This window comes from Lithobates pipiens, unplaced genomic scaffold (genome assembly GCF_037356315.1).
Source record: "Lithobates pipiens isolate NorthernLeopardFrog02 unplaced genomic scaffold, aLitPip1_a1.2 Scaffold_8, whole genome shotgun sequence".
NCBI lineage: Eukaryota > Metazoa > Chordata > Amphibia > Anura > Ranidae > Lithobates > Lithobates pipiens.
The window spans coordinates 13634488-13660268 of record NW_027507903.1 but is presented as its reverse complement, the minus strand read 5'-3'; the positions used below and the strand labels follow the sequence as shown (position 1 = coordinate 13660268).

General features: G+C 44.8%; 1 protein-coding gene across 2 annotated transcripts in view; it reads left to right on the top strand.

The window, feature by feature from the left end:
* Positions 1–25781, top strand: part of LOC143962926 (ATP-dependent clpX-like chaperone, mitochondrial) — an 83968-nt gene that overhangs the window by 44384 nt on the left and 13803 nt on the right. The window contains exons 6-10 of one of the 2 annotated variants that reach the window (XM_077472427.1): positions 293–334; positions 10313–10489; positions 11342–11506; positions 14307–14395; positions 14523–14687. In XM_077472427.1, the coding sequence (XP_077328553.1) occupies positions 293–334; positions 10313–10489; positions 11342–11506; positions 14307–14395; positions 14523–14687 (638 nt within the window). The remainder of the gene's footprint in view (positions 1–292; positions 335–10312; positions 10490–11341; positions 11507–14306; positions 14396–14522; positions 14688–25781) is intronic. The other variant, XM_077472426.1, reaches the window with a different exon arrangement.

Genomic DNA, 25781 nt, shown 5'->3' with positions numbered 1-25781 from the left:
CTATACCACCTAGAACGGGGTGCCATTTTGGGTTGACTGATGTTGCTTTTGTGACCTTTCCACTCATTTGTGCCGCCATGAAAACCATGTGGTCTCCCAACTTAAAGACCCAGCTGGGGATTGAATGTTGCTGCGCACAACAAAATCATTTTTTGTTTGGTGTTCCATAGAACCAGATTCTATATTCTTGCCTAGAAAAGGGTGGCTGTACCCTACAGATTGGGGGGTTTGACATATCTTCGCAGGTTGTTTACGATTTCTTCCTGTCGCTGTTTCAATCCCCTTTCTGTAGAGATAGAGATCAGAAGACGGGAAGATGAGTACAGATTCACAAGTAAGTTATTTCCTCCCATAGTACAATATCACAGCTCTGATCCCTATTGTTCCATGCCCTTCTGCAAACTGTTTGCTCAAGTGGTGTGGTCACCTCCTAATTCTACATTATCATCACCGCTTTCCGGGTGCAGTCTGATTTTTATATCTGCAGATTATAGAACATGAAGGCAGTGTTGAGGAAACAAGAGGTTATGATTGACTATAGATTTATTAACGTGGTGTTCCTGTTTAATCCAGGTTGTTGAAAATGAGTAGGCAATAAGTCCTTTTGTGTGCCTTGTATGCTTATGCAGTATATGCAAAGTGCTTGCAATAGATGCCATGTACCACTAACCGCATGTCTGAAAGCTCCTTAAACATTGCACAGCCTGCATCTTGCATCTTTCTCTTAGTCACCGACCGACACAGCTCCTCTCTGTAACTAAATGGGTTTGTTAGCCTGCCATTAGGAGAACTAGGCAAAATTGTAACACAATACACAGAACTTTCAGTCCCGCCCCAGGGGGCGGACCCTGTGCTAACAACCCTCCCTGCTGCCCCAGCAGACCCAGTTTTATTTTGCCTAGTGAAGGAGAATGACCTAGGAACCCTGTGGGCCCTTTGGTCCACTTTTTTTGATGTAGGATTGATGCTTTTGCACAAGATAGAAGATCCCAGGATCTTTCATCAACTGCCGGCTGGGTGACGGGCTGGTTGAGTTATCCTTGTAGTCCCCCCAGTCCGGCTATCGAGCATGTGCAGATCGCAGCTAAGGCTTGGAAGGCCACAACATACCTCAGCTCCAGAGGTGGTCGGTGAGCTTCAATGCTCCAGGGTAGGGGTGCACCGAATGGGTTTTTTGGTGCCGAAACCGATACCGAAAATGAAAAATACACTAGGCCGAAAACCGATACCGAAACAGCACCGATACCGAAAATGACTGTTTTAAAAAAATATTTTCATACAGCAGATGGTCAGAGACTGGGGACATATTACAGGAGATGGTCAGAGACTGGGGGCATGGTACAGGAGATGGTCAGAGACTGCGGGCATGGTACAGGAGATGGTCAGAGACTGCAGGCATGGTACAGGAGATGGTCAGAGACTGCAGGCATGGTACAGGACATCAAAGCAGCCTCACCAGTTCCCCTCAGATGCAGCCTGCCTGATGAAAATACATGCACAGTGTTTTCCATGTATTCCAATGGCTTTAGTTCACACCATGCAGTCAGTTTCCGGTGCGGAAACTGACTGCATGGTGTGGACTAGAGCCATTGGAATACATGGAAAACACTGCATGTATTTTGTGCAAAAAAAGCACACGGAACTGCATCTGGTGTGAACTGGCCCCAAGCAAGCTACCTGGTTCCGTTCCAATAGACTTCTATTGGGAATGCTCATATCGTTACCTCTACTAGCAATAACTTAACCCTTCCCCACTCTATCACATGGCGAAAAAAACCTAGCTGGGTCAAAATCAAGATTATTATTATTTTTTTTTTTTTATATGGCCAATAAAGGGAGTACAGCTTTTGTCCTGTGACCTGGTTTATATAGCATGGCTACATTCACACAAGTGGCCAGAGGTAGATAGTTTCAGAGGCAAACAAATGACTTTTGGATGCAGCAGCACTGTGGGCACAAAAAACTTGATTTAGCTGCGGACAAAGCCCTGCAATGCTTGCCCTGGGCACACTCTTTCCCCCTCATGTAGCTTGCCAGTGTCTAAATGCAGCCTTACCCATGCCCGGATCAAAGCGGTGATCTCCGTGTGTCACGGAGCTGTGCATTGAATTGCCCGGGCGGCTGCAGTAACAATGTTCCGCCTCCTGTAATCACGTCACGCTGATTCAATGTCCCGCCATTGGATCAGTGTACCGTCTGTCACAGGAGGCGGGGCATTGTTACTGCAGCCGCCCAGGCAATTCAATGCACAGCTCCGTGACACACGGAGATCACCGCACTGTCGGGCGGGAGGAAGGGAGGATGGAGGAGGCAGGACAGAGGACTGGGGACGAGCCAGGAAAACACCTGTGCAATGGGCGGCGCCAGGGGGCGGAGCCCCGCACAGGCCCCACCCCCATTTTTGGCCCCATTTTTGGCCCCATTATTGGCAAGATTTTCCTTTCGGCAATTTGCCAAAAACACCATTTTCGGCCGATATGTTTTTCGGCGGCCGAAATTTCGGTGCATCCCTACTCCAGGGTATACATGTGACCGGGCTACTGTCTGTATCACAGTATACCGAGGCCAGCAGCCACCCTTTAACTGCGCAGGAGTGGGTCTGTGATGGAATGTCTCCCAGCTCTTCACGACTGGTAAGTACGGCTCTTCCCTCCTCGGGTCTATGCGGCTAGCGATGGTCCTGGTCCCTGTGTGGGGGGTCCCAAAAGGTGTCTGGGGGGGTATTCTTGCTGGTTTAAGGCAGCGCTGTTTGATTATTTTTCCTGTCACCGTATGGCGCTGTCCGGCGGCCATTTTGACTGTGGGCAAAGGTTCCCCTTGTGAGCCACGGCCATTTTTCTAGGAGATTTTCCTATTAGTTTCATTGGCGGACATTTTTTTTTTTTTTTTTTTTTGAAGCCTGAGCGCTCTTTTCACCGCAGTTCTCTTGTGACAGCATTTTATGTGCTCTCACATGCTGTTTCCTGTGTCCACTGTGTATACAGGACTCTGGATGGCCATTTCCTGAACGCTGGTGCAAGCTCTGCAGATCGTTTCACCTCTATTTTCTACAGCGGCTGCCGGCAGTTTCCTCACTCTGCACTTGGGTAACCACCTGGGGACTACAGGCACGGCTAGTGACCATCACAGAATGCCCCAGGGTGGTGAGTCTGGCGCTGGGAACGCATATCGGGTGGGGGGGTCGCCTTCGGGAGTTTGCAGCCCGGTGGACCTCCCGGTTATCCGACCAATGGGTCTGTGACCTGATTTCCACAGGCTACAAGATGGTTTCTCTCTTGGCCGCTGAACAGATTCTTCCCCTCCAGCATACCTGCGTCCCCGGTTCGCCGGGAGGCCCTGTTAGGGGCAATGAGGGACTTGCTGGTACAGGGGGTGATTGTACCAGTTCTGGATTCCGAACGCTTCCAGGGTTTCTACTCAAATCTGTTTGTGGTTCCCAAGAAGGAAGGGGTGCGTCCAAACTTGGACTTAAAAGCCCTCAATCACTTTGTAAAAGTGCAGAGGTTCAGAATGGAATCTGTTCGCTCAGTAGTCGCTGCACTCCATCAAGGGGAATCCCTGGCGTCTTTGGACATCCAGGATGCATACCTGCACATACCCATATGCCTTCGGCATCAAAAATTTCTGCGTTTGGCAGTCGGGAAAGCCCACTACCAATTTGTGGCTCTTCCCTTTTTGGCCTGGCATCAGCCCCCCGAGTCTTTACCAAAGTACCGGCTCCAGTATTGGCATTGCTGCGACAATGCGGGATCGCGATCGTGGGTTACCTAGACTATCTCCTCCTGAGAGCATCTTCCGCCTCAGAATTGGAGGAGGATGTGACGATCACCATGCAGACTCTGCGAGAATTTGGGTGGCTGTTGAACCTAAAGAAGTCGGTGGTTGTACTGACCCAGTGTCTGGAGTACCTGGGTTTACTATTGGACTCCAGGGAAGCGAGGGTCTTTCTCCCCTCAGACAAATTGCAGACTCTCAGATCTGTGGTCAAACTACTGATGAACCGCAAGTGGTCATCGCTCCGCTTTTGCATGCGAGTGCTGGGGCTCATGGTAGCCCCCTTCGAGGCTGTACCTTATGCCCAGTTGCACACCAGAGTCCTGCAGAAGGAGATTTTGACAAAATGGGACAAATCTCCGTTGTCCCTGGATCGATAGATCCAGGTGAGCCAGCCAGTGAGGGACTCTCTGATCTGGTGGTTGAGGTCCCCGGTGATTCAGTCCGGAAAATCCTTCCTCTGAAATGGACAGTGATCACTACGGACGCCAGTCAGGCTGGGGTGGAGTGATGGGGATTCAGTCGGCTCAGGGCCTCTGGTCGACGGATGAATCTAAGTTGCCGATCAATCTACTCGAATTGAGAGCAATCAGGCTGTGCTCTCACACATGGTCGACTTGTCTTCAAGGCAGTCCGACCAGGATACAGTCAGACAATGCCACGGCTGTGGTGTACATAAATCACCAAGGGGGAACAAGAAGTTCAGCCGCTGCTCTGGAGGTCGCTCACATACTTTGGTGGGCAGAGCGACACATTCTGGCCCTTTACATCCCGGGGGGTGAAAAATTGGCAGGCGGACTATCTGAGTTGACAGATGCTGGACCCAGGAGAATGGGCATTGCATCCGGAGATATTCAGGCACTTGTGCCTGAAATGGGGCACACCAGATGTGGATCTATTGGCCTCCCGCCTCAACCGGAAGGTGCCGAGATTTGTGTCTAGGACAAGAGATCCGTGGGCAGACGCGCTGGTGGCTCCATGGGATCAGTACCAGCTGATCTATGCCTTTCCTCCGCTAAAACTGTTGCCACGCCTGCTGCGCAGAGTGGAAGCCGAGGTAATCCTGGTGGCCCCAGATTGGCCTCAGCGGCCCTGGTACGCAGACCTGGTGCGTTTGCTGGCAGACGCTCCCTGGCGGCTGCCGCTGCGAGAGGACCTCCTATTCCAAGGTCCAATCTTTCACCCTGCTTTACCATCGCTGGCTTTAACGGCATGGCTGTTGAGAGCCAGGTGCTGAGGAACTGGGGTCTGTCGGACTAGGAGATTCCAACTATGTTGAGGGCATGGAAATCTTCTTCAAGGAAGATATACCATCGTACCTGGAAGCCCTATATCTCCATGTGTGAGGAGAAAGGGTGGCATCCACACTCCTTCTCTATATCCAGGATCCTGCTGTTTCTCCAGCAAGGTGTGCACCAGAAGTTGGCGTTGAGCACCATTAAGGGGCCAATCTCAGTCTTTTTCCAGCGACCCCTGGCGTCTCATTCATTAGTGACTAACTTTGTTCAGTGGGTACGACATGTAGTCCCTCCGGTGCGTCCACAGTTCCTCCGTGGGATCTGAACCTGGTGTTGTCGACAATTCAGAAGCCGCCGTTTGAAAACATCAGGGAGATTCCCCTGTTGACCCTTTTACAGAAAGTGGTCTTTCTAGTGGCCATCACATCGGCCAGGAGGGTTTCGGAATTGGCAGCCTTGTCCTGCAAGTCGCCTTATCTGGTCATCCACAGGGATAAGGTGGTGTTGCATCCGCAACCGTCCTTTCTACAGAAGGTGGGCTCAGCTTTTCATATCAACGAGGACATTGTATTACCATCATTGTGTGCTAAGCCGAAGCACCCCAAAGAGGTGGCCCTTCACGCTCTGGACGTGGTTAGGGCTCTAAAAGTGTTTGTCTGCCACAGCTCCCTTTCGAAAGTCAGACTCGCTGTTTGTTTCGGTGGCTGGTCCAAAGAAGGGAATGGCTGTCTCGTCGGCCACCATTTCTAGGTGGATCAGACAGATTGTAGTACAAGCCTACACCTTGAAGGGGCAGGTGCCCCCCTTTCCGGTCACTCCACAAGGGCAATCGGAACATCTTGGGCCTTCCGACACAAAGCGTCTGTCGCTCAGGTGTGTAAGGCGACGACCTGGTCGTCTATCCATACGTTTACCAAGTTCTCCTAGGTAGACGTCAGTGCATCGGCTGATGCCTGTTTTGGCCACAAAGTTTTGCAGGTGGCCGTGTAGTTGCAATTGAGTTTTTTTCCTGGTTTTTCGATAACAGCGCAGTACTGTTTGTTAATTCACTGTTGCATTACTTCAGCATAAAGTTTTCGGGGTTGGGGATCTCTCCTGTTAAGAATACCCAGTTATATGGTGGTGTGTTTTTCTGTACACTGTTGGTTTTTTGTGGGTTTAGTTTCACTAGTTCCCACTTGCCATGGTGGATGAAGTTTTAATGCTGTTTTTTCCCTCCCCTCGTTTGCCACTGCTTGGGGACGTCCCATTTATTTAGAGTGGAGCTGTGTCGGTCGGTGAATATAAAAGAAAATAGGATTTATGTACTCACCGTAAAATCCTTTTCTCTGTAAATTAGCGACCGACACAGCACCCGCCCCTCTTTTTTTTTTTTTTTTTTTTTTTTTTTTTTTTTCCAACGTTATACTGCTTGTTGACGTACTGAGTCTGCTGGGGCAGCAGGGAGGGTTGTTGGCACAGGTTCCGCCCCCTGGGGCGGTACTGACAATTCTGTGTATTGTTAAAATTTTGCCTAGTTCTCATAATGGCAGGCTAACAAACCCATTTAGGAAAGTATTTTACGGTGAGTACAAAAATCATATTTTTAACATGATATGATATATTCTTTTTAAAAAATAAAATAAGCTTTGTTAAAAATATATAAAAAATATAAAAAAAAAACAAATATATCTATTTATAAAAGAGATATATATCTAATAATTTTTTTTAATTTTCATTAATTCAGGATTTGGTTAACAGCTTGTGTTGTGTAGCATTTTATAATGGCTGTATGACAAACTTTTGAAAAGGAGGCTTGTCTTAAAGCAGAACTCCGGAGACAAAGGTTTGTCCCATGCAGTGGGGCTGTGCCAGGACAACTGCTCGTTTCCCCCCCCCCCCCCCCCCATCTATGGGTGAACGCAGCGCTTCTGCTGACCTCCCAGTGGTGGAGTGTTCCTGCCTTCCTCACATCAAGTGCCAGTCTATGGACGTGATGACATCAGGAACAGTCCACCGCACTAAATTTGGGGGGGGGGGGGGGGGGGGAGCTGAGCCAAATGAAACAGTCTTGCACTGGGGGGATTGGCAGATTAGGCAGCTATTTCATAAATGGTATGTGGCTCTACCTTACTTCCTATAATCATTAAATATGTAACTTCGAAATTCTTAAAAATTAATACCATCAATTATCACATAAAATAGTTAGCTTGCACTCTATTATTGATGATATCGTAAATGTGCAAAATAATGCGCAAAATCAGCTAAAACAAAGTGCAAAACATGTATCGCAATGATGTGTAAAACAGCTGAATAAAGTGCAATATGCTGGAGAATGATTTCCAAACTAATTAAATGATACAATCGTGTGACCAATGAATAAAATTCAAGTCCCAAAATAATAATCTTCATGGAAAAAGTTCAAATTGATCATGCAAGAAACAAGTGCAAATCCACCGATGCTCAGTGTTCAATGTGCTTCGGGGTGCGCCCCTTGTTTCCCCCCAGCCTCTCACCTCAAATAGCGGCCACTACAGGCCATATGACACTGTATGTAATCTGGCTGTTGATTTCTCCTCCACTCCTCGCAGGTTCAGCCCGTCATATATTAACATATGCCATCGATATTCAAACCAATGTTAAATAGTAAGGGAGAGACCGTTCACGTGACTTTTTTCAAAGGCTTTTGAAAAAGTCACGTGAACGGTGATGCGACGCGTCAGGAAGGAGCCAGGTGTCATTGTCGCCACTTCCGGTCGCGGCCGAAACCCAAAAGTACCCTTTGTTTACAAGGGCTAGAAACTCTGCATAACTGTAAGCCCTTGTACACACGGTCGGAGAATCCGTCGGAATGTGTCCCATCGGACTGTGTCAGATAATCCGACTGTGTGTGGTATGCATCGGACTGATTCCGTCGGACCCAATTTTCCAACATGTTGGAAATATTTCCCGACCAACTGGGCCGATCGGACATACTCCGATCATGTGTAGAGAATTTTGATCGGACCAAGTGCCACGCATGCTCAGATCAAATTCCTACATCAAAGCTATTGGCTACTAGCCTGTATGTGGTCCCATCGTGACGAAAGAACGTCATCGCGTTCTGAAAGATCGGATTTTTCGCCAACTTTGTCCGACTGTGTGTATGCAACAGTTTCGGACAAGATCCGACGGATTTGGTTGTGGAAATCTCCGACCGTGTGTACAGGGGCTTAGTATTGATGTGGATTTAATAAAATTAGTTTTTATCTATTCTATACATTGGAGCCTCTTTTCCTCTCTCCCTTACTATTTAACTTGGGTTTGAATATCGATGGCATATGTTAATATATGACGGGCTGAACCTGCGAGGAGTGAAGGAGAAATCAACAGCCAGATTACATACAGTGTCATATGGCCTGTAGTGGCCGCTATTTGAGGTGAGAGGCTGGGGGGGGGGCGGAAACAAGGGGCGCACCACGGAGCACATTGAACACTGAGCATTGGTGGATTTGCACTTGTTTCTTGCATGATCAATTTGAACTTTTTCCATGAAGAATATTATTTTGGGACTTGTTAAGGAATTTTATTCATTGGTCACACGATTGTATCATTTAATTAGTGTGACACGCGGATGCACTTTGGAAATCATTCACCAGCATATTGCACTTTATTCAGCTGTTTTGCACATCATTGTGATAAATGTTTTGCACTTTAATTTGTGGATTTGCACTTTGTTTTAGCTGATTTTGCACAATATTTTGAAATGCGTTTGCACATTTACAATAGTTTGCACTCTATTAACTATTTTATGTGATAATTGATGGTATTTTTAAGAATTTAGAAGTTACATTTTTAATGATGAATTATAGGAAGTAAGGTCGCGCCACATTTATGAATTCACTTTCAAACTGTGCAGAGAACTTTTTTATTTTTATTTTTTTTTGTATGCTGGCATCTTCCCTTTAAATCTTTTTCTATTATTGGCTTTTTAGGTAGGAGTTAGTTATTTGGTTGTGCGCACTAGTATCCTTTATAGATTAGGCAGGTATATCGCCGCTCTACTCACCCTCTAGAGAAGTGAGCAGTTAACCCGTGTAGTGCAGGGCCCCTGCACTACACGGCAACCCCCCCCCCCCCCAGCTCTGCTTTAAAAATAAAGTCCACAGATTGGACCACTTTGTCTGTTTCTCATCTTGGGTCCCTGGTTCTGTTCTCACTCTATACAGTATTTCCACTTTTGTCGTCAAATTTTGGGAGGGGGGGAGGGGAGAATTGCTATCTTTGTGTTTTTAGCCTTCCCACAGCATACCTTTTTTACACCGTTCTGAATGTTTGGGGGTTGGGAAGGATCACCGATCATATGACCTCTGTCACATTGGTCACATGGTTGGCATCTAGCCCCGCTGGCTAATGATCTTTTTTAATCCGCACAGAGAACTGTCTTTGACAGCTGGATCTTTGTTTTGTGAGCGCGCTCTCAGCGCTTAAACCTCATCGGTGGCCCTGTAACACATACACTATATTACCAAAAGTATTGGGACACCTGCCTTTACATGCACATGAACTTTAATGGCATCCCAGTCTTGGTCCAAATATTGAGTTGGCCCACCCTTTTCAGCTTCAACTCTTCTGGGAAGGCCGTCCACAAGGTTTAGGAGTGTGTCTATGGGAATGTTTGACCATTCTTCCAGAAGCACATTTGTGAGGTCAGGCACTGATGGTGCACGAGAAGGCCTGGCTCACAGTCTCCGTCCAAATTCATCCCAAAGGTGTTCTATCGGGTTGAGGTCAGGACTCTGTGCAGGCCACTCAAGTTCCTCCACTCCAAACTCGCTCATCCATGTCTTTATGAACCTTACTCTTAAGTGATGCCTGTTCATTCCAGTGGGCAGGGGAGGTGTGGGAGCACTGTATACATCGCTCCAACACTGCCCCCAAAAAACCTGCTTGCAGGACTTTTTTATTTATTTATTTCCCGTCCCGCAAGCGCACCGCCCCAGTATGAAAGTACTCTGGCTTTCACACTGGGAAGGCATGAGAGGCGCTTTTCAGGTGCATCAGGTATGCCTGAAAACTGCATCGGTGTGAAAGGGGCTTTGGGGGGGGTTCGGCGCCATTTTGCTGTTGGATTCTTCACAGTATGTAAAAATAAAAGGGAGGGTCTCACCAGGAGGTAGGTTAAGCTGGTGACTTACTGCTCCATCATTTGGAAAATGTACTTTATTTTTTAGACGTTGCCTTGAAAATTGTACTAGCATATTATGTACCATGATTTTTACATTGTGGGGTTTTATTTTTAAAACGCATTCCCTCTTCCACTCTTTTTTTTATTCCATCAGAACTACTGCAAATTGCTGGCATCAGCCCACATGGCAATGCTCTGGGAGCCTCCATGCAGCAACAAGTGAACCAGCAAATGCCACAGGAGAGGAGGGGAGGCGACGTGCTGGACTCCAATCATGACGACATCAAGCTGGAGAAAAGCAACATCCTGCTTCTGGGCCCCACAGGCTCTGGTAAGGAAGCTCCTGATTAGTGTTGAAACTACAGCAGTTTTCAAATGAATTGAAGTATTTCTAAACATAGAAGTGCCGTTACAACTTCCATTTTTACCTGAAATACAATTTAAAAAAAAAATTTTTTTATTTACCCACTTCAGAGGCAGGATCGCAGTCTGCCCATGTACACAAGGCAGACCGCCGTTCTGTGAGGGGAAGATGGAGATCTTGTGTTCCTGCTAAGCAGTAACAGATCTACCCCCCCACTTAGAAAGCACTCCCTAGGAGCACATTTAACCCTTTGACCCTGAAGTTAACCCCTTCCCTGCCAGTGTCAGTACAGTGGCACTTATCTCTCCCAGGTGAAGATGGTTTCCTTTAATAGCCATTCAAACCCCCTTGAGTCAACTTGTGTGTGTGTGTGTGTGTGTGTTATCAGGCCAAAATCAGGGTATGTAAACTTTTGATCAGGGTCTTTTGGGTAGTTTCTGTTGCCATTACGATTTAAAGAGTAAACACAGTTTGTTAGTGTTTGGCTGAAGCCGTTTATTATCAATCATGTGTGAAAAGTTTGTGTTATCATTCATATTCTCTGAAAAATGTCCAAGAAATCCTAAACCGGGGTATGTGAACTTATGAGCACAACTGTATATATAAAAAAAAGTCTAATTGGCAGAAGCAAGCCTGCTTTTTCTGATTAAACAGGAAATGTGTGGATAGGCACCTGCCTAATCCTGCAACCTGATTTTATCCCCTAAAATTACATTTTAAGCATATTGTAGAAACAAAACAAAAATATCATGAACAAGAAGTGTATGTATGTATTAAAAAAAAAAAAAAATTCCTGTCCATGTTTTTCTTTCTCCGCAGGTAAAACTCTTCTTGCACAAACTCTAGCAAAATGCTTGGACGTCCCCTTTGCTATATGTGACTGTACCACTCTGACACAAGCTGGATATGTAGGAGAGGATATAGAGTCTGTGGTTGCCAAACTATTGCAGGATGCCAATTACAATGTGGAGAAAGCTCAGCAAGGTCTGTATGTTTTTTGTTTTCTTTTTATTTATTTTGTTTTACCATTGATCTGAACATTTTTAGGTAGCTATAGATTGGAACCTGGTCATAGGGCTCTAATATTGGTTATGTGCTCCCCTGCTTTTATTTATAATGCAATAATATTACATGGCTCAGCTGAAAAACTCCCAGAGATGGCATCATCCCTTTCTGCCCTGTTGCTAGGATGTTGGGGGCGTGGTCTGGTGCTACATGGAGTAGGACGCGTTGTGTAGGAGCTCCGCTCGAGGCCTATCCTTTTCTCCGATCCTGAGAACCTTTTTGCCAGTTTTGGATGTCACATCGGCCCGGGGCAACCCTGCCATCCACTATGTCACCCTCTAAGCGCTCAGGTGCCGCTGCTAAGCTGGATAAATACCGCCGCGACGAGCGCGGCCCTCCCGAGGAAGATGGCGCCGGCCCGTGCCCTGAGGCAGACGACCATCCTGCAAGCGATACCGCCCGCGTGCTAGAGGCTATCGCCCTCTGTCAATCGACCCTCACCTCCAGGATTGAAGAAGTGAAGGTCGACATATCCTTAATTAGACAGGACATGCACAAACTCCGGGAGCGGGTGTCAGAGACTGAGCGGCGGGTCGGCCAGGTGGAAGATGGCCTGCATCCTCTCCAGGTCACCACTGAGCAACTACAGTACCAGCTGAACAATATCCTCTCCAAACAGGACGATATGGAGAACCGTCTCCGGAGGTGCAATCTTCGTTTTGTGGGTCTGCCTGAGAGATGTGAGGGTGCTGATCCCCCCACTTATCTTGAGAATCTCCTAATTCGGACTTATGGTCGTGAGGCGTTCTCCTCCTCATTTGTGGTGGAGCGCGCTCATCGTCTTGCTGCCAAGCCGCCTCCGGCGGGGGCCCCGCCTCGGACCCTCATCGCCAAGTTTCTTAATTACCGCGACCGTGACACTATCCTTCGGCTTACCCGGGAGCGGGGCAACATACCGATCGACAACGGGACCGTGGCGGTGTACCCGGATTTCTCCGCGGAGGTGCAGAAAAAGAGGGCTAAGTTTATTGAGGCGAAGCACCAGCTCCGCGTGCTCCACCTGCCATATGCAATGCTCTTTCCGGCCCGTCTCCGTGTGACCAGCGAAGGCAAAGCACCCTTCTTTGACGATCCGCAGGCTGTCTTTTCCTGGATGGAGCGCCGTGGGGGGGCTGGCCCGGCCTGATCTTTGCTACATGCTATCTGTTGCTAGGATGTTGCCAGGACACCCACAGCTGTTACTGCTGGCAGATATTGAGCTATCAAACCCAGTGGTGGTTGGTGCCCAACTTTGGTCCGTTAAGCTGTGGCTCCAACCCCCCCCAATCATGCGGGAGATCAGCAATACAACACACAACTATTTCTCCCCCCCCCCCCCCACTCCTCCCAATCCTTCACCTATCCGTCCACCGGCGGTCGAGTGCATGTGAAGAGGTTCACATCAACTGGGTCCATCTTAGGAACAGGATGGGATGTGGCCACCTCCTGGGAATTTTTTTCTGCCAGGCTTCAGGTGGTGTTTAAATAGCCTACCTCCTATAGCAAGGGCTTTATTTTAGCTTTGATCTAGGGGTGCAACGGATCAAAAAAAATCACGGATCAGATTGGTCCTTGGATCCGAGTCATGGATCGGATCATTTTTCGGATCAGCAAATAATAATTTAATTTGCAAAAACCTGTGAGAATTCCACCACCATATAGTCCCACTGTAATATCCACAATCTCCCCCACTGTAATATTGGCTGAGTGTGGCTGGGTACGGCAGGGTATCGGCAGGCAGGATACTGCAGGGTATGGAGGGATGGCTGCTTCCATCTCTGGATCTCTCCCCTCCACTGTACAGATTAGTACAGAGAGGGGGGAGAGAGGAACCAGCGTCATGACATGGAGCCGGTTTGTGTACAAGTCACAGTGTAAACAGCCTGGGTGTAGAAAGATGGCCGCCGCTTCGGAGCTAGGCCGAAGCGACAGCCTTTCCTAAGGCCAAGATCGCGGAGCGCTCCGCCAATCGAGGCATGTGCCGATCCGAGTGGGGTGACCCGTTCGGATCACGGATCGGTGACAATCCGTTGCACCCCTACTTTGATCAAAGCTGTACAGATGCCCATTACCTGCTTGAAGTAGTAGTAAACCCATTTCTCCATTTTTTTTTTTTTTTTTTTTTTTTTTTAATCTACAAGTAAGCCTGTAATATCTCCTAAACTTGCACTTTATTCAGAGTGCATTCAGCCGGTGGCGTCAAGGGCGCATGTGCTCTGTGTTGCATCAGAATAGGCAACCCGTCAGATGAAGTAACGTTCCATCAGCCGAATTCTTACTGTGCGTGCGTAGCAGATTTGCTCATGTGACACAACACCTGTAGTCAGAAGGTGGCAGCGGACATGTTACACCCAGCTACATCTTGAGCCAGTCACTTTGGCAATAAACTGAGTGGAAATATAGTATACGAACATCTGTGATGCTGTTTTGAATGTTAAGTTTTAAAAGAAGCTGGACTCCAGCCGTGGGAAGGTGGCCATCTTGGTACACCCTGTGCTGGTCGGCGCTAAACCTTTTTAAGCCTGGGTTCACACAGATGTGAATTTACAGTGGCTTTGATGCTTTCAGGAACACACAGATTGGCAGGTCAGATAAAAAGCATAGTATTCCATGGTTTTGGTTCACATCTGTGCGTTGCAAATTTGTGTGTGTGTGTATATAATATATTCTCCAAAACGAAAAATGTTTTACAGGATAAATATTCTGTATTCAATTCTACATATTTTTTTTTGTCCCCCAGGTATTGTCTTTTTAGATGAAGTTGACAAAATTGGTAGTGTTCCCGGCATTCACCAGCTGAGAGATGTGGGGGGGGAAGGAGTGCAACAGGTAGGACTCTGCAACTGTTTCCTGTGTAGTGCATGTGGAAGAATGAACATCTCGATATCTGGCAAATATATTGCCATAGAAAATGAAGTGTATGGGATTTTGAAATGTTGCCTCTGTTTTCTTGCAGGGCTTGCTGAAACTGTTGGAAGGGACTATTGTTAACGTCCCAGAAAAAAATTCAAGGAAGCTGCGAGGTGAAACCGTCCAAGTGGACACAACAAACATTCTCTTTGTATCTTCTGGAGCCTTTAATGGCCTGGACAGGATAATCAGCAGGAGGAAGAATGAGAAGGTTTGGTCTTAACCTAAAATCTTTTACTATTTTAAATACAATTATGTTGTGGCAGCACTGACCCCTTTTTTTTTATTTTTTTTAAATATATTTATCTGCTTGGCGACCACCCACCGTAGAGTTACTACTGCAGGGTGGCCGCTCTGTGTGCCAGATCACATGCTTGGTACGTGATCTGACCGTTTTAAGGTTTGAGGGGGCATGCACTGGTGGCGACCCGCATTGCATTGCGCGCACTCGTGTTATTGCACCAAATTTCAGTACTTAATCTCCATAGGCAAAATTTTTTACAGGTTACTGGTTTAGAGTTAGAGTGGGTCTAGTGCTAGAATTATTGCTCTCCAACGTTCGTGGTGATGCCTCACGTGTGGTTTAGATGTCCTTTACGTATGGGCGTGACTTGCATATACATTTTGCTTCTGTGTGTGAGCTCACAGGGGCACTTTAATTTATTTATTTTTTTTAACAATTTTTTTTTGATCGCTTTTATTCCTATTACAAGGAATGTAAACCTCCCTTGTAATAGGAATGGTGCGTGACAGGTCCTATTTATTGAGAGTTGTGGGGTCTATAAGACCCCACGTCTTTCCTCCAGTCTGAAAAGCATTCGATCAAAAAAAATTGACGATCTGCTTTTCTATCCGAGTTCTCGACTTTGCTTACTTGTGCGGCCCGGACGTGACGTCATAGCGTCGTACCCGGGCTATCGAGGATCATAGAGCTTGCTTGGGACCATCTGTAATTCCCTAATCTCCCCTCCGGTTTTGGCTATGGGACAGAAAGCAAAGGGAAATCTCCACAATGGGACATACATGGCAAAAAAAAGCCCTGATGGTGGTTGTAACCCTTCCTTGCGCTATCCAAAATGGAAACGTTTTGCCTATAATTCCACTGTAAATTCTTCACTACAGCGCGGTCGCACATTTTCAGGAGGGGCGCCTACACAGCGCACATCAGTGGTGATTCTGATCGGGGGTAAAGAGCCAATCCCAGCAGCTCTTCACCATGTGACCAGCTGTGTGCTATCACAACTGATCAATGTAAACAGGATTTGCCAGTTATTGGCCAATAAGCGGCAATCCACACAGGGGACATCACTAATAATCGGGGCACTCATCAGTGCAGGAGAAAAATTACTTTTTTTTACAAAATTATATAACAAACAAACTTAAAACTCTTCCCCCCCCCCCCCCCCACAATCCTTGGTCTCTTTTGTTTAGCAAAAAATAATAAAAGCCACAGTGGTAATTGAATACCACCAAAAGAAAGCTCTATTTGTCTTTAAAAAAAAAAAAAAAAAAAAGATAAAAATGTCATGGGTACAGTGTTACATGACCGCGCACTTGCCAGTCAAAGTGCGACAGTGCTGAAGGCTGAAAATTTGGCCTGGGCAAGAAGGGGGTGATAGTGCCTGGTAGGCAAGTGGTTAATCTGTGTTAATTATTTACCAGACCTTATGCATTAAATTACTTGCGTTTTTTTTATTTTTTTATTTTTTATTTTTTTTATTCTCTGATAGTAGTGAATATACATGTATCCTATAAGACAGGTGGTTATTTTTAGCCTTGCTTGTTCAGTGTTTAGAGTTGCTATTTTAATAGAACTAGTTTCCATCCATGTATCTTCTCAGGCCTATATTTATATGAATGCAAGACCACCATATCTCCTTGGGGGGGGGGGGGGGGGGGAGCTTTGTATTTGTTTTTTTTTTGTTTTTTTTGTTTTGTTTTGTTTTTTTTAACCACTTCAGCCCTGGAAGAATTTACCCCCTTCCTGACCAAAGCACTTTTTGTGATTCGGCACTGCGTCGCTTTATCTGAAAATTGCGCGGTCGTGCAACGTTGTTCCCAAACAAAATTTACTTTTTTTTTTTTTCCAATACAAATGGAGCTTTCTTTGTAAATAACATGCTCATTGAACAAATTTCTGTAGAAGATACTTACAGTTCAAAAAGAGAGAGTACATAAATAATCTATGTTAAAGTTAAAAGCCGTAAGACAAGTCGGGCATTGCTGGAGATCTCACGCAATGCCTGACTTGTCTTACAGCTTTTAACTTTAACATAGATTATTTATGTACTCTCTCTTTTAGAACTGTAAGTATCTTTTACAGAGATTTGTTCGGTGAGTATGTTATTTATAAAATGACTTCTGTCCTAATACTGTGTTTGCATTTTTTTTTTTTTTTATTAGAAATGTGATTTTGCTATATTTACACCCCTGAAGGAGACGCTCGATGCTCCGAAACGCGTAGGGTGACAAACTCTATAGTGTATTGCACTTTGCATCATTAATACCCATGTTTCAATGATTTTTCTATACAATGGTTTTTATGACGGTTTAATAATAAAAAAAGTTATTACTTATTCTCATTTTTTTACTTTTTGTACGTGCCTTTTAAAGTCCCCCACTAGGAGGTTCTTCTTGGTTAGCTTTGAGTTATTGGATGTGGCACAACAAAATTGCAGGAAATTGCCATCCATTACAATTTTCTTTAACAGAGATTTATTTAGGCGGTGTTTGATCACCTCTGCCTTTTTTTTTTTTTTTCTTTTTTTTTTGTGTGCTATAAACAAAGTGTAAATTTTGAAAAAAAAACGCATTCTTTTTTTACAAACAGAAGGTTTTTATCTTCATGCATTTAAGATGAGAAAAACCTTCTGCCTTTACAACCACTTTAAAACCCCTTTCACACTGGGGCGGTGTCGGCGGTAAAACGCCGCTATTTTTAGCGGCGCTTTACCGCCAATTTCATGGTGCTATTCGACCGCTACCCAAATCCCCCCCCCCCCCAACCTCCCCGCTAGCGGCCAAGAAAGGGTTAAAACCACCGCAAAGCATTTCTGCAGCAGCGGTATAGCCACGCTGCCCCATTGATTTCAATGGGCAGGAGCGATGTATACACCGCTCCAAAGATGCTGCCAGCAGGACTTTTTTTTTTTTCTACCATCCTGCCAGCTCACCACTCCAGTGTGAGAGCCCGCGGGGGTTTCACACTGGAGATACAGCAGCAGCTCTTTCAGGGTGCTTTGCAGGTGATATTTTTAGCGATGTAGTGCCTGCAAAGCGCCTCGGTGTGAAAGGGGTTTTAGTTCTTCACACTTCTGCAGTAATCCTCACCGTCTCATCACAGGGAGTCTGCAGCTCAGGTCAAATATCCCTGTGTCAGCTCGTGTCACAATGTAGAAATGCAATGTGTCAGAATATCCCTCCTTGTTGCATTTTGGTGTATTTATGTGCCGCTACTTAAAAGGAATTTAATGCAGTGATTCTAAAAATGTATTGCATGTTTGTACGCAGGAAACCAGATGTAAAACAGGAAAAAGTGACTTGTTTTTTTTTTTTTTTCCTATTGTTTAAGACAAAGGAATGCAAGGAAATGTTCATTACCATCTAAAAAGCACATGGATTACATGGCAATACTTGCACATTGCATCCATTTACACACCTTTCTGCTTTAACCTCTTCTGGACACGGATATACTGCGCCAGGGCGTCCCTCCTGTGTTGAAATCACATACCTGTATGCAATTTCCTGCACTGGGGACGCACGCCACCTGGCAACCCGATGTTCACCGACCCCTCGCAATCCTCCTCAGGACAGGCTGAATGGCAGTCTGCCTAGGTAGTGATGGTGAATCTTGGCACCCCAGATGTTTTGGATGTTTTCCCGTGATGCTCTTGCACTCTGCAGTGTAGCTGAGTATTATGGCAAATGTAGTGTTTTTTTTTAGTTTTTTTTATACCAAAAAAAATGTAGAAAACAGACTACATATTGGCCTAAATTGATGGATAATTTTTTTTGATTTTTTTTTTTTTTTTTTGCTTTAGCCCCAGAAGATTTTACCCCCTTCCTGACCAGAGCACTTTTTGCTATTCGGCACTACGTCGCTTTAACTGATAATTGCGCGGTCGTGCGAAGTTGCACCCTAACAAATTTGACGTCCAGTTTTTTTTTTTTTTCCTTTCCCCACAATCAGAGCTTTATTATGGCGGTATTTGATCACCTCTGCGGTTTTTATTTTTTAGCGCTATAAACAAAAAGCGTCAATTTTGAAGAAAAACACTATTTTTACTTTTTGCTATAATAATAAATATCCCCAAAAATATATAAAAAATGTTTTTCCCTCTGTTTAGGCCGATATGTATTGTTCTACATAATTTTGCTAAGATTTGCAATAAACATATATCGATTGCTTTGCGCAAAAGTTATAGCGTCTACAAAATAGGGGATAGTTTTATGGCATGCTCTGTTTTTGGATCAGGTAAGGGATGGTTATAACCCCTGTCAGATTTTTTTTTTTTTTTTTTTTTTTTTTTTTTTTTCCGCCGTCTGTGTCTCACTTCGGAGATTTACCTTTTTACTTCCTGTCCCATAGCCAAACGGGAAGTGAAGGAAATCTTTGACTGCTTGCCAATACATATACAATACTTATACTGTGGCAAGGCAGCTCTCTTGTGCAGGATCACATACCTGTACATGATTTGTGTGCCACGCTAGGGATTGCCCCGGCTGTGCTTTGATTGGTTGGTGCTGCAACCAACCAGTGGGTGCTAACAATCGGCTCTGGTAATTACCAAAGATAGCCCTGTGTAGATTAACAAACACAGGGCTCTCTTCTGACAGCAGGAAGTAAGAAAAAAAATATATAAATGAGAGATATTTATATATAATTTTCATGTATATATTCTCTAAAAGTAAGCTTCTATTTGTGTGAAAAAATTTGATGTTTTATTTGGGTTCAGTGTCCGACCACGCCCTGCACGCACGTCGTGGATGCGTCACAGTGCTCCGTATCTCCCGCTCTCCTCCGTTCTGCCGTCTCCCTCTCTTCTCCCCCTCCGTGCCGCCGTCCCTGGGGGTGCAACGGATCGTCACCGATCCGTGATCCGAACGGGTCACCCCGTTCGGCTCGGCACATGCTGCGATCCGCGGAGCGCTCCGCGGCCTCGGCCTTAGGAGAGGCTGTGACTTCGGCCTAGCTCCGAAGTGGAGGCCATCTTTCTACAACCAGGCGTTTACAATGTGATTGCTCCGACAGAGCGATCACTTGTAAACAAACCGGCGTCATGACATGATGCTGGTTTCTCTCTCCCCTCTCTACTGATATGTGCAGTGGAAGGCAGTGGTTGGATGGAAGCAGCCATCCCTCCATACCCAGCCCGTACTCGGCCAGCCAATACAATACTCTCAAGGTTATCCAAAGGATTAATTGGCTAATCAAAAAAAGAAAAAAATATATATATAATCGGATAGTCATTGACTAATGGAAAAAATAATCGATAGACAAATTAATCGTTAGTTGCAGTGTGTGTGTGTGTGTGTGTATATGTATGTATGTGTGTGTGTGTATGTATGTATGTATATATATATGTATGTATGTATATATATATATATATATATATATATATATATATATATATATATATATATATATATATATATATATATATATATATATATATATATATATATATATATATATATATATATATATATATATATATATATATATAGTGTGTATATGTAGTAATTTTTTATTTTTTTTTCCTAGTAATTGCAGTGATTTTGATTTTTTTTTTTTTTTTTTATCAGGACTGCGACATTATGGCGGTCACGTCGGACAATTTTGGGAGCATTGGCATTATTCGAGATCAGTGCTATAAAAATGCATTGATTACTGTAAAAATGTCACTGGCAGGAAAGGGGGTTAACATTGGGAGGCGATCAAGGGGTTAATGTGTTCCCTAGTGTATGTTCTAACTGAAGGGGGAAGGGACTGTGTAGGGGAAGTTCATACTCTGTATGAACAATCAATCTGTCACTTCTCCCCCCAGATCCGCAAACTGTGTGTTTACACACAGATGCCTGATCTCCGTGTGCCCTGCGAGCGATCGTGACCGCCGGACACACTCGCATGGGCAAGCAGCGGGAGCTTACGCGCCCCTAGTGGCCCCGGGGCAAAGCGACGTTGCATAATGTAATTTCGCCCAGCCGAGCCACTCTGCTGCAGTACAACTGCAGCGGCTGGTCGTCAAGTGGTTAACCACTTCCTGCAAGCGTGATGTCGCAGACTTTTAGTGGGGATATCGGAATGATGGGTGCAGTTCTAGGCATCTTTGAGATATCCTCATCTTTTGCAGCTGACCATTCCCTTTACCATAAAACAATCATATCGGCTGTTCAGCCGCCGCTTGATCGTTCTTACAGGCGGCCCTCCGGTGCTTCTACCGACCTGGAGTCATATCATCCCGTACGACTTCCAAGGACCATCTGGCCCGCTGGATTCTCCATGATCAACTTCCGGTGCCAGGGGGCGATATGACTTCACGCCCGACCCTCTGCATTGGATTTTTGGGACTTTGAATGAAATGTCAGTTTTGATAACGTTATTTACAAAAACGAATCACAGCATAACATATGTGCAATGAGTTAATATGAAATCACATGCAATCTTAAAAACCATGTAATGCAGCATGGTAAATGGTAAGATCTTCCATGTGGGGAAAAAAACTAAGATCACAAAAATCTTATACAAAAAAAGTATATTGAAATCAATAATCTGCTACAGAATAGGTCCAGTAGGCTGACGCGTTTCATGTATATAAAATTACACTCTTCAGGGACAGGTGCACTTGGGTCTAAAACATAACATGAATACATAAATATGTATCGTGGTTGAAACCATATGTGGGAGACGTATATACATATAGGGAGAGGGATGTAACCTCATCCCTATGGAGACTTACAAGCCTGTAGAGTCTGTGCATCCAGACGGGGAGGGCTGCCAGAGGTATCATTCCTGGGAGCTGAGGTCGGGACCCGACATTGAAAAGACTGGGCCCGTACCATGATCCCAGTAAAGATGAAAAACACGTGGCCAAATGGTGGTAGGTGTGAGTTCAAATTCTCAATTAATTACAATAGGTGCATTGTAAATACCTGTTAGTGTACCACTAATGTAATTTAATAGATACCCAACACTACGAATCCATATGAAGGATATGAGCATTTGAAAATATGCCTTGGCTGAGAAGCTGATCCTTATTTATTTTTCAGGCTTCCCAGCCTTGATCTGGAGACTTATAGATCCCAGATCTCGCTGTAAAGAGGACCTGTCATGCCCTATTCCAAGGGATGTTGCATTCCTTGTAATAGGAATAAAGGTTATCAAAAAAGTAAAAAGGCATCAAAATAGAAAAATAAAAGTAAAATTAACAATAAAAAATAAAGTGCGCGCTTGCAGAAATGAACCCATACGTTGGTCGCACCCACATATGTAAATGGTATTCAAACCACGCGTGAGGTATTGCCACGAATGTTAGAGCAAGAGCAATAATTCTAGCATGAGACCTCTAAGAACTCTAAACTGGGTAACCTGTAAATATTTTTAAAGCTTATGGGGATCTTTACGGAACCAACGTTTTTTTAGCGCCATTCCACAAGCGTGCAATTTTAAAGCGTGACATGTTGGGTATCCATTTACTGGGCATAACATTTTTCATATTATATTACTGTGCGCGTCTTTCCCCCCCCCCCCCCAAAAAAAGTTTGTAAAATTGCTGCGCAAATACTGTGTGAGACATTCAGGTAAGTATTAGTGGTGCTGCTGCATACAAAAGGCTTATCTTGAAGCAGAACTTTGTCACTTTTTTATCTTTCCATCTTTCCAATCATCTGCTTTTGTTTAGAACTTTGGATAGTGTAACTTTTTTTTTTTTTTTGCCAGTAAATATCTTGTACAGCCCTCTTCCTTTTTCTTGTCTGGTAAAAGGCCTAGGCTTATGGCCTCATGCACAAATCTAACTCTCCTGAGAGTTTTTCTGGGAAGGGAGAGGGGATGAGTCCTAAGAGGGCCAATGAAAGCTGCAGAGCTGGAGGTGTGCATTTGCGTGTCTGTAAATCAAGGAATTGAACAGGCAGCTGCCCACAGTTAAAATGGATGCCGCCAGACTAAGTGGGGGGAGATTTGGCAAGTGCAGAATCACAGTATGTATAAAATATGCAAAGTGGTTGGAGGGAAGCTTCAGAGTGGCAAAGATGTTTTTATTACAGATCATGTGAGCAGACTGCAGTTCCTTTTATTAAGATGATAAAAAAAAACTAAAAAAAAACCTTCTGACTTTACATTAATGTAATACCAGAATTGTGTTTTAATGATTCGTGCCACTTTTTCTCAGGAAGTTGCTACTGATTGGCAACCACCCCAACCTATAACTAGGCTTTGCAGTAAGGTGCACATGGAAGGGTAACGGGGACACTGTTGCTCCCGATGTTGGATTTTTTTTTCCACCCTCTGTAGCATTCAAACATGAATGCTTTTCAAATTCTCATATCTTTTTAGCAGAGGTCAGTCATTTTCCAGTGTTTACATATGCTGGCTGTAGCCCCGCTGTCAGCATTTCCATGTGTGAGATGCTGACTACAGTGTCGTCCTCTCCATTCACTGATGTGATGGGGGTATTGTTGGGGGGGGGGGGGGGGGGCTCTCACTACCAATTCTGATGTGAAGAGTTCTCGGCTTCCCACAAGTTAAATTGAAGTTGTTTGAGGCAGAACATAAAAAACGTCTGACTCTAACCATTGTTGAGGTTATTTTCCATTACAACTTAGTAAAACCGTTCACTAAAATGTCTTAAGGCCCGTACACACAGTCGGACTTTTTGACAACAAACATGCAAATTAGCTGTTTTGGAGCAACATCCGACTGTGTGTACGCTCCATCGGACAAACTTTTTCGGTTTTCATCGGACTTTTGTTGGCTGTGCGAACGGACAAACTTTCTGGCAACAAAAGTCCGATGGAGCAAAGTCCGACCGTGTGTACGCAAAAGCATCGGACTTTTGTACAAGGTACAAACACGCATGCTCAGAACCTATGCAAACGATCAGACTACAATACAGAAGTTGACCAAAGGTGGCGCTGGAGTCATTGAACGTCCTCTTTTGAAGTGGCGTCCGTACGTTGTGACGTCACCACGTTCGTGTTTGTTGTCAAAAAGTCCGACCGTGTGTATGCAATACAAACTTGTGGACCACGCCCTTTGTACAAAAGTCCACGGAAAAGTTTGTACAAGTCCGACCGTGTGTATGAGGCTTTAGAATGGCAGCAGAAAATGTGAATCTCATGTGTTTGAGATCTATTGGCACACAAAACAGACGTTGGTTATTGGTATAATCCACCAAATGAAAAGGGGAGGAGGTCTGAAAAAATAAAAATAAAATAAAACGCAGCTATCACATTTTAAGGACTGGTAAGCTAGTTTTGTGTGTGTGTGTGTTTGTGTGTTTTTTTTTTTATCTTTATTTTTTTCCCCTTTCCTGCATTTTTGTGCCTCTGCATTTTTGGAAAGGGTCGGACTTTTTTTCATGCAAAATGCAGCGTTTTGCATGTAATATAAGTCAATGGACTCGCATCCAACGCAAGTGCCACGTTTTTTCTGCAATTTGCTTGTTTTTTTTTTTGTTTTGTTTTTTACACTGTATATAGCTGGTTGCTAAGCAACCTCACTAATTTAAAAATGTGGCAAGCACAGCAAAAAGCACTGCAGAAATGCTCAAAAGCAACATGCATAGATGTGAATCGAGCCTTAAAGAGGAGCTTCAGTAAAAAAAAAAGTCTGCTGCGCAAATTCTTTGAATACAGGGACACTTGCCTGTCTAGAAATCCAGCGCTGTCCTCACATGAGTCGGTTCACTGGGCTTCAAGTCCATAGCGCCAGCATCTTAACTAAGGGCTGCGAAGCCACAGCTGGTTTCCCACTGCCCATAGACAAGTCGCGCTGCATTTTATGAATGGTCCCGCAGTTTTCTGTCACCTGTGATGTGCGCCGCCCCCCCCCCCCAGCATAACTGGGTGCCAAATGTTGGGGGAGAGAGACGAGCACAACTTCCCCTCTCTTGTGACCTTTTTGCTTTGTCTTCTTAAAGGGGTAGTAACGTCTCCAGGAGGAAAAATAACATTGCATACTAGCACATTATGGCAGGCAAGCCTATCCACTTGCCAACCGCACGCTGAAGCGTTACTGCTACAGTGCGAGCCAGATGTGCTGAATCTCATGTGTATATATGTGTGTGTGTGTCTATCTATCATCTCTGATTCTGCTCTTCTGGGCAGGGGACATGCCAATTCACGGGTACCAGCCAATGAATGATTGTCGGAGGAAGACGGAACAGAGCTTTGTCTATGTAAACAATGCAGAGCTCCGTCCTGTCAGCGGGGATGTGCTCGACTTTTTTTTTCCAAGCCTAAGAGTTGTGTAAATTTTGAGTGCTCTCCTTGTAACGCTAACGAGTCACATGACACCGGGGAGAGAAAAATGGCTAATTGGGCCCAATTTGGACATTTTCACTAAGGGGTGTACTCACTTTTGTTGCCAGTGGTTTAGACATTAATGGCTGTGGTGTTGAGTTATTTTGAGGGGACGGCAAATTTACACTGTTATACAATCTGTACACTCACTACTTTACATTGTAGCAAAGTGTCATTTCTTCAGTGTTGTCACATGAAAAGATAGAAGATATTTACAAAAATGTGAGGTGTGTACTCATGTGAGTGGATATAAAGTCTACACACCCCTATTAAAATGTCAGCTTTCTGTGAGGTAAAAAAATGAGAAAAAGCATTTCAGAACCTTTTCTACCTTTTTTTTAAATGTGACTCATCAACTGTAGCATTCAATAAAAAAAAAAAAAAAAAAAATCTTTTGGTGGGGGGGGGGGGGGGGTGGAGTGAAAATAAAAAAACGAAAATGTGATTGCATAAGTGTGCACACACCCTCTTATACTCGGATGTAGTTGTGTTCAGAATTGAGAAATCTCATTCAAACTCATGCTGAATATGAGTCGGTATACACCTACCATCATTTTAACATGTCTGTCTGACCCCAAATAAAGTTCCACTGTTCTAGTAGGTCTTTCCTGACATTTTCTTAGACCTCTTTCACACTGGGATGTTTTTCTGGCACTTTTTAGCTAAAAATAGCACCTGAAAAATGCATCCCTAGTGTGAAAGCCTGAGTGCTTTCACACTGGGGAGGTTCGCTTTCAGGACGTTGGAAAAATTCCTGCAAGCAGCATCTTTCAGGCGGTGTATA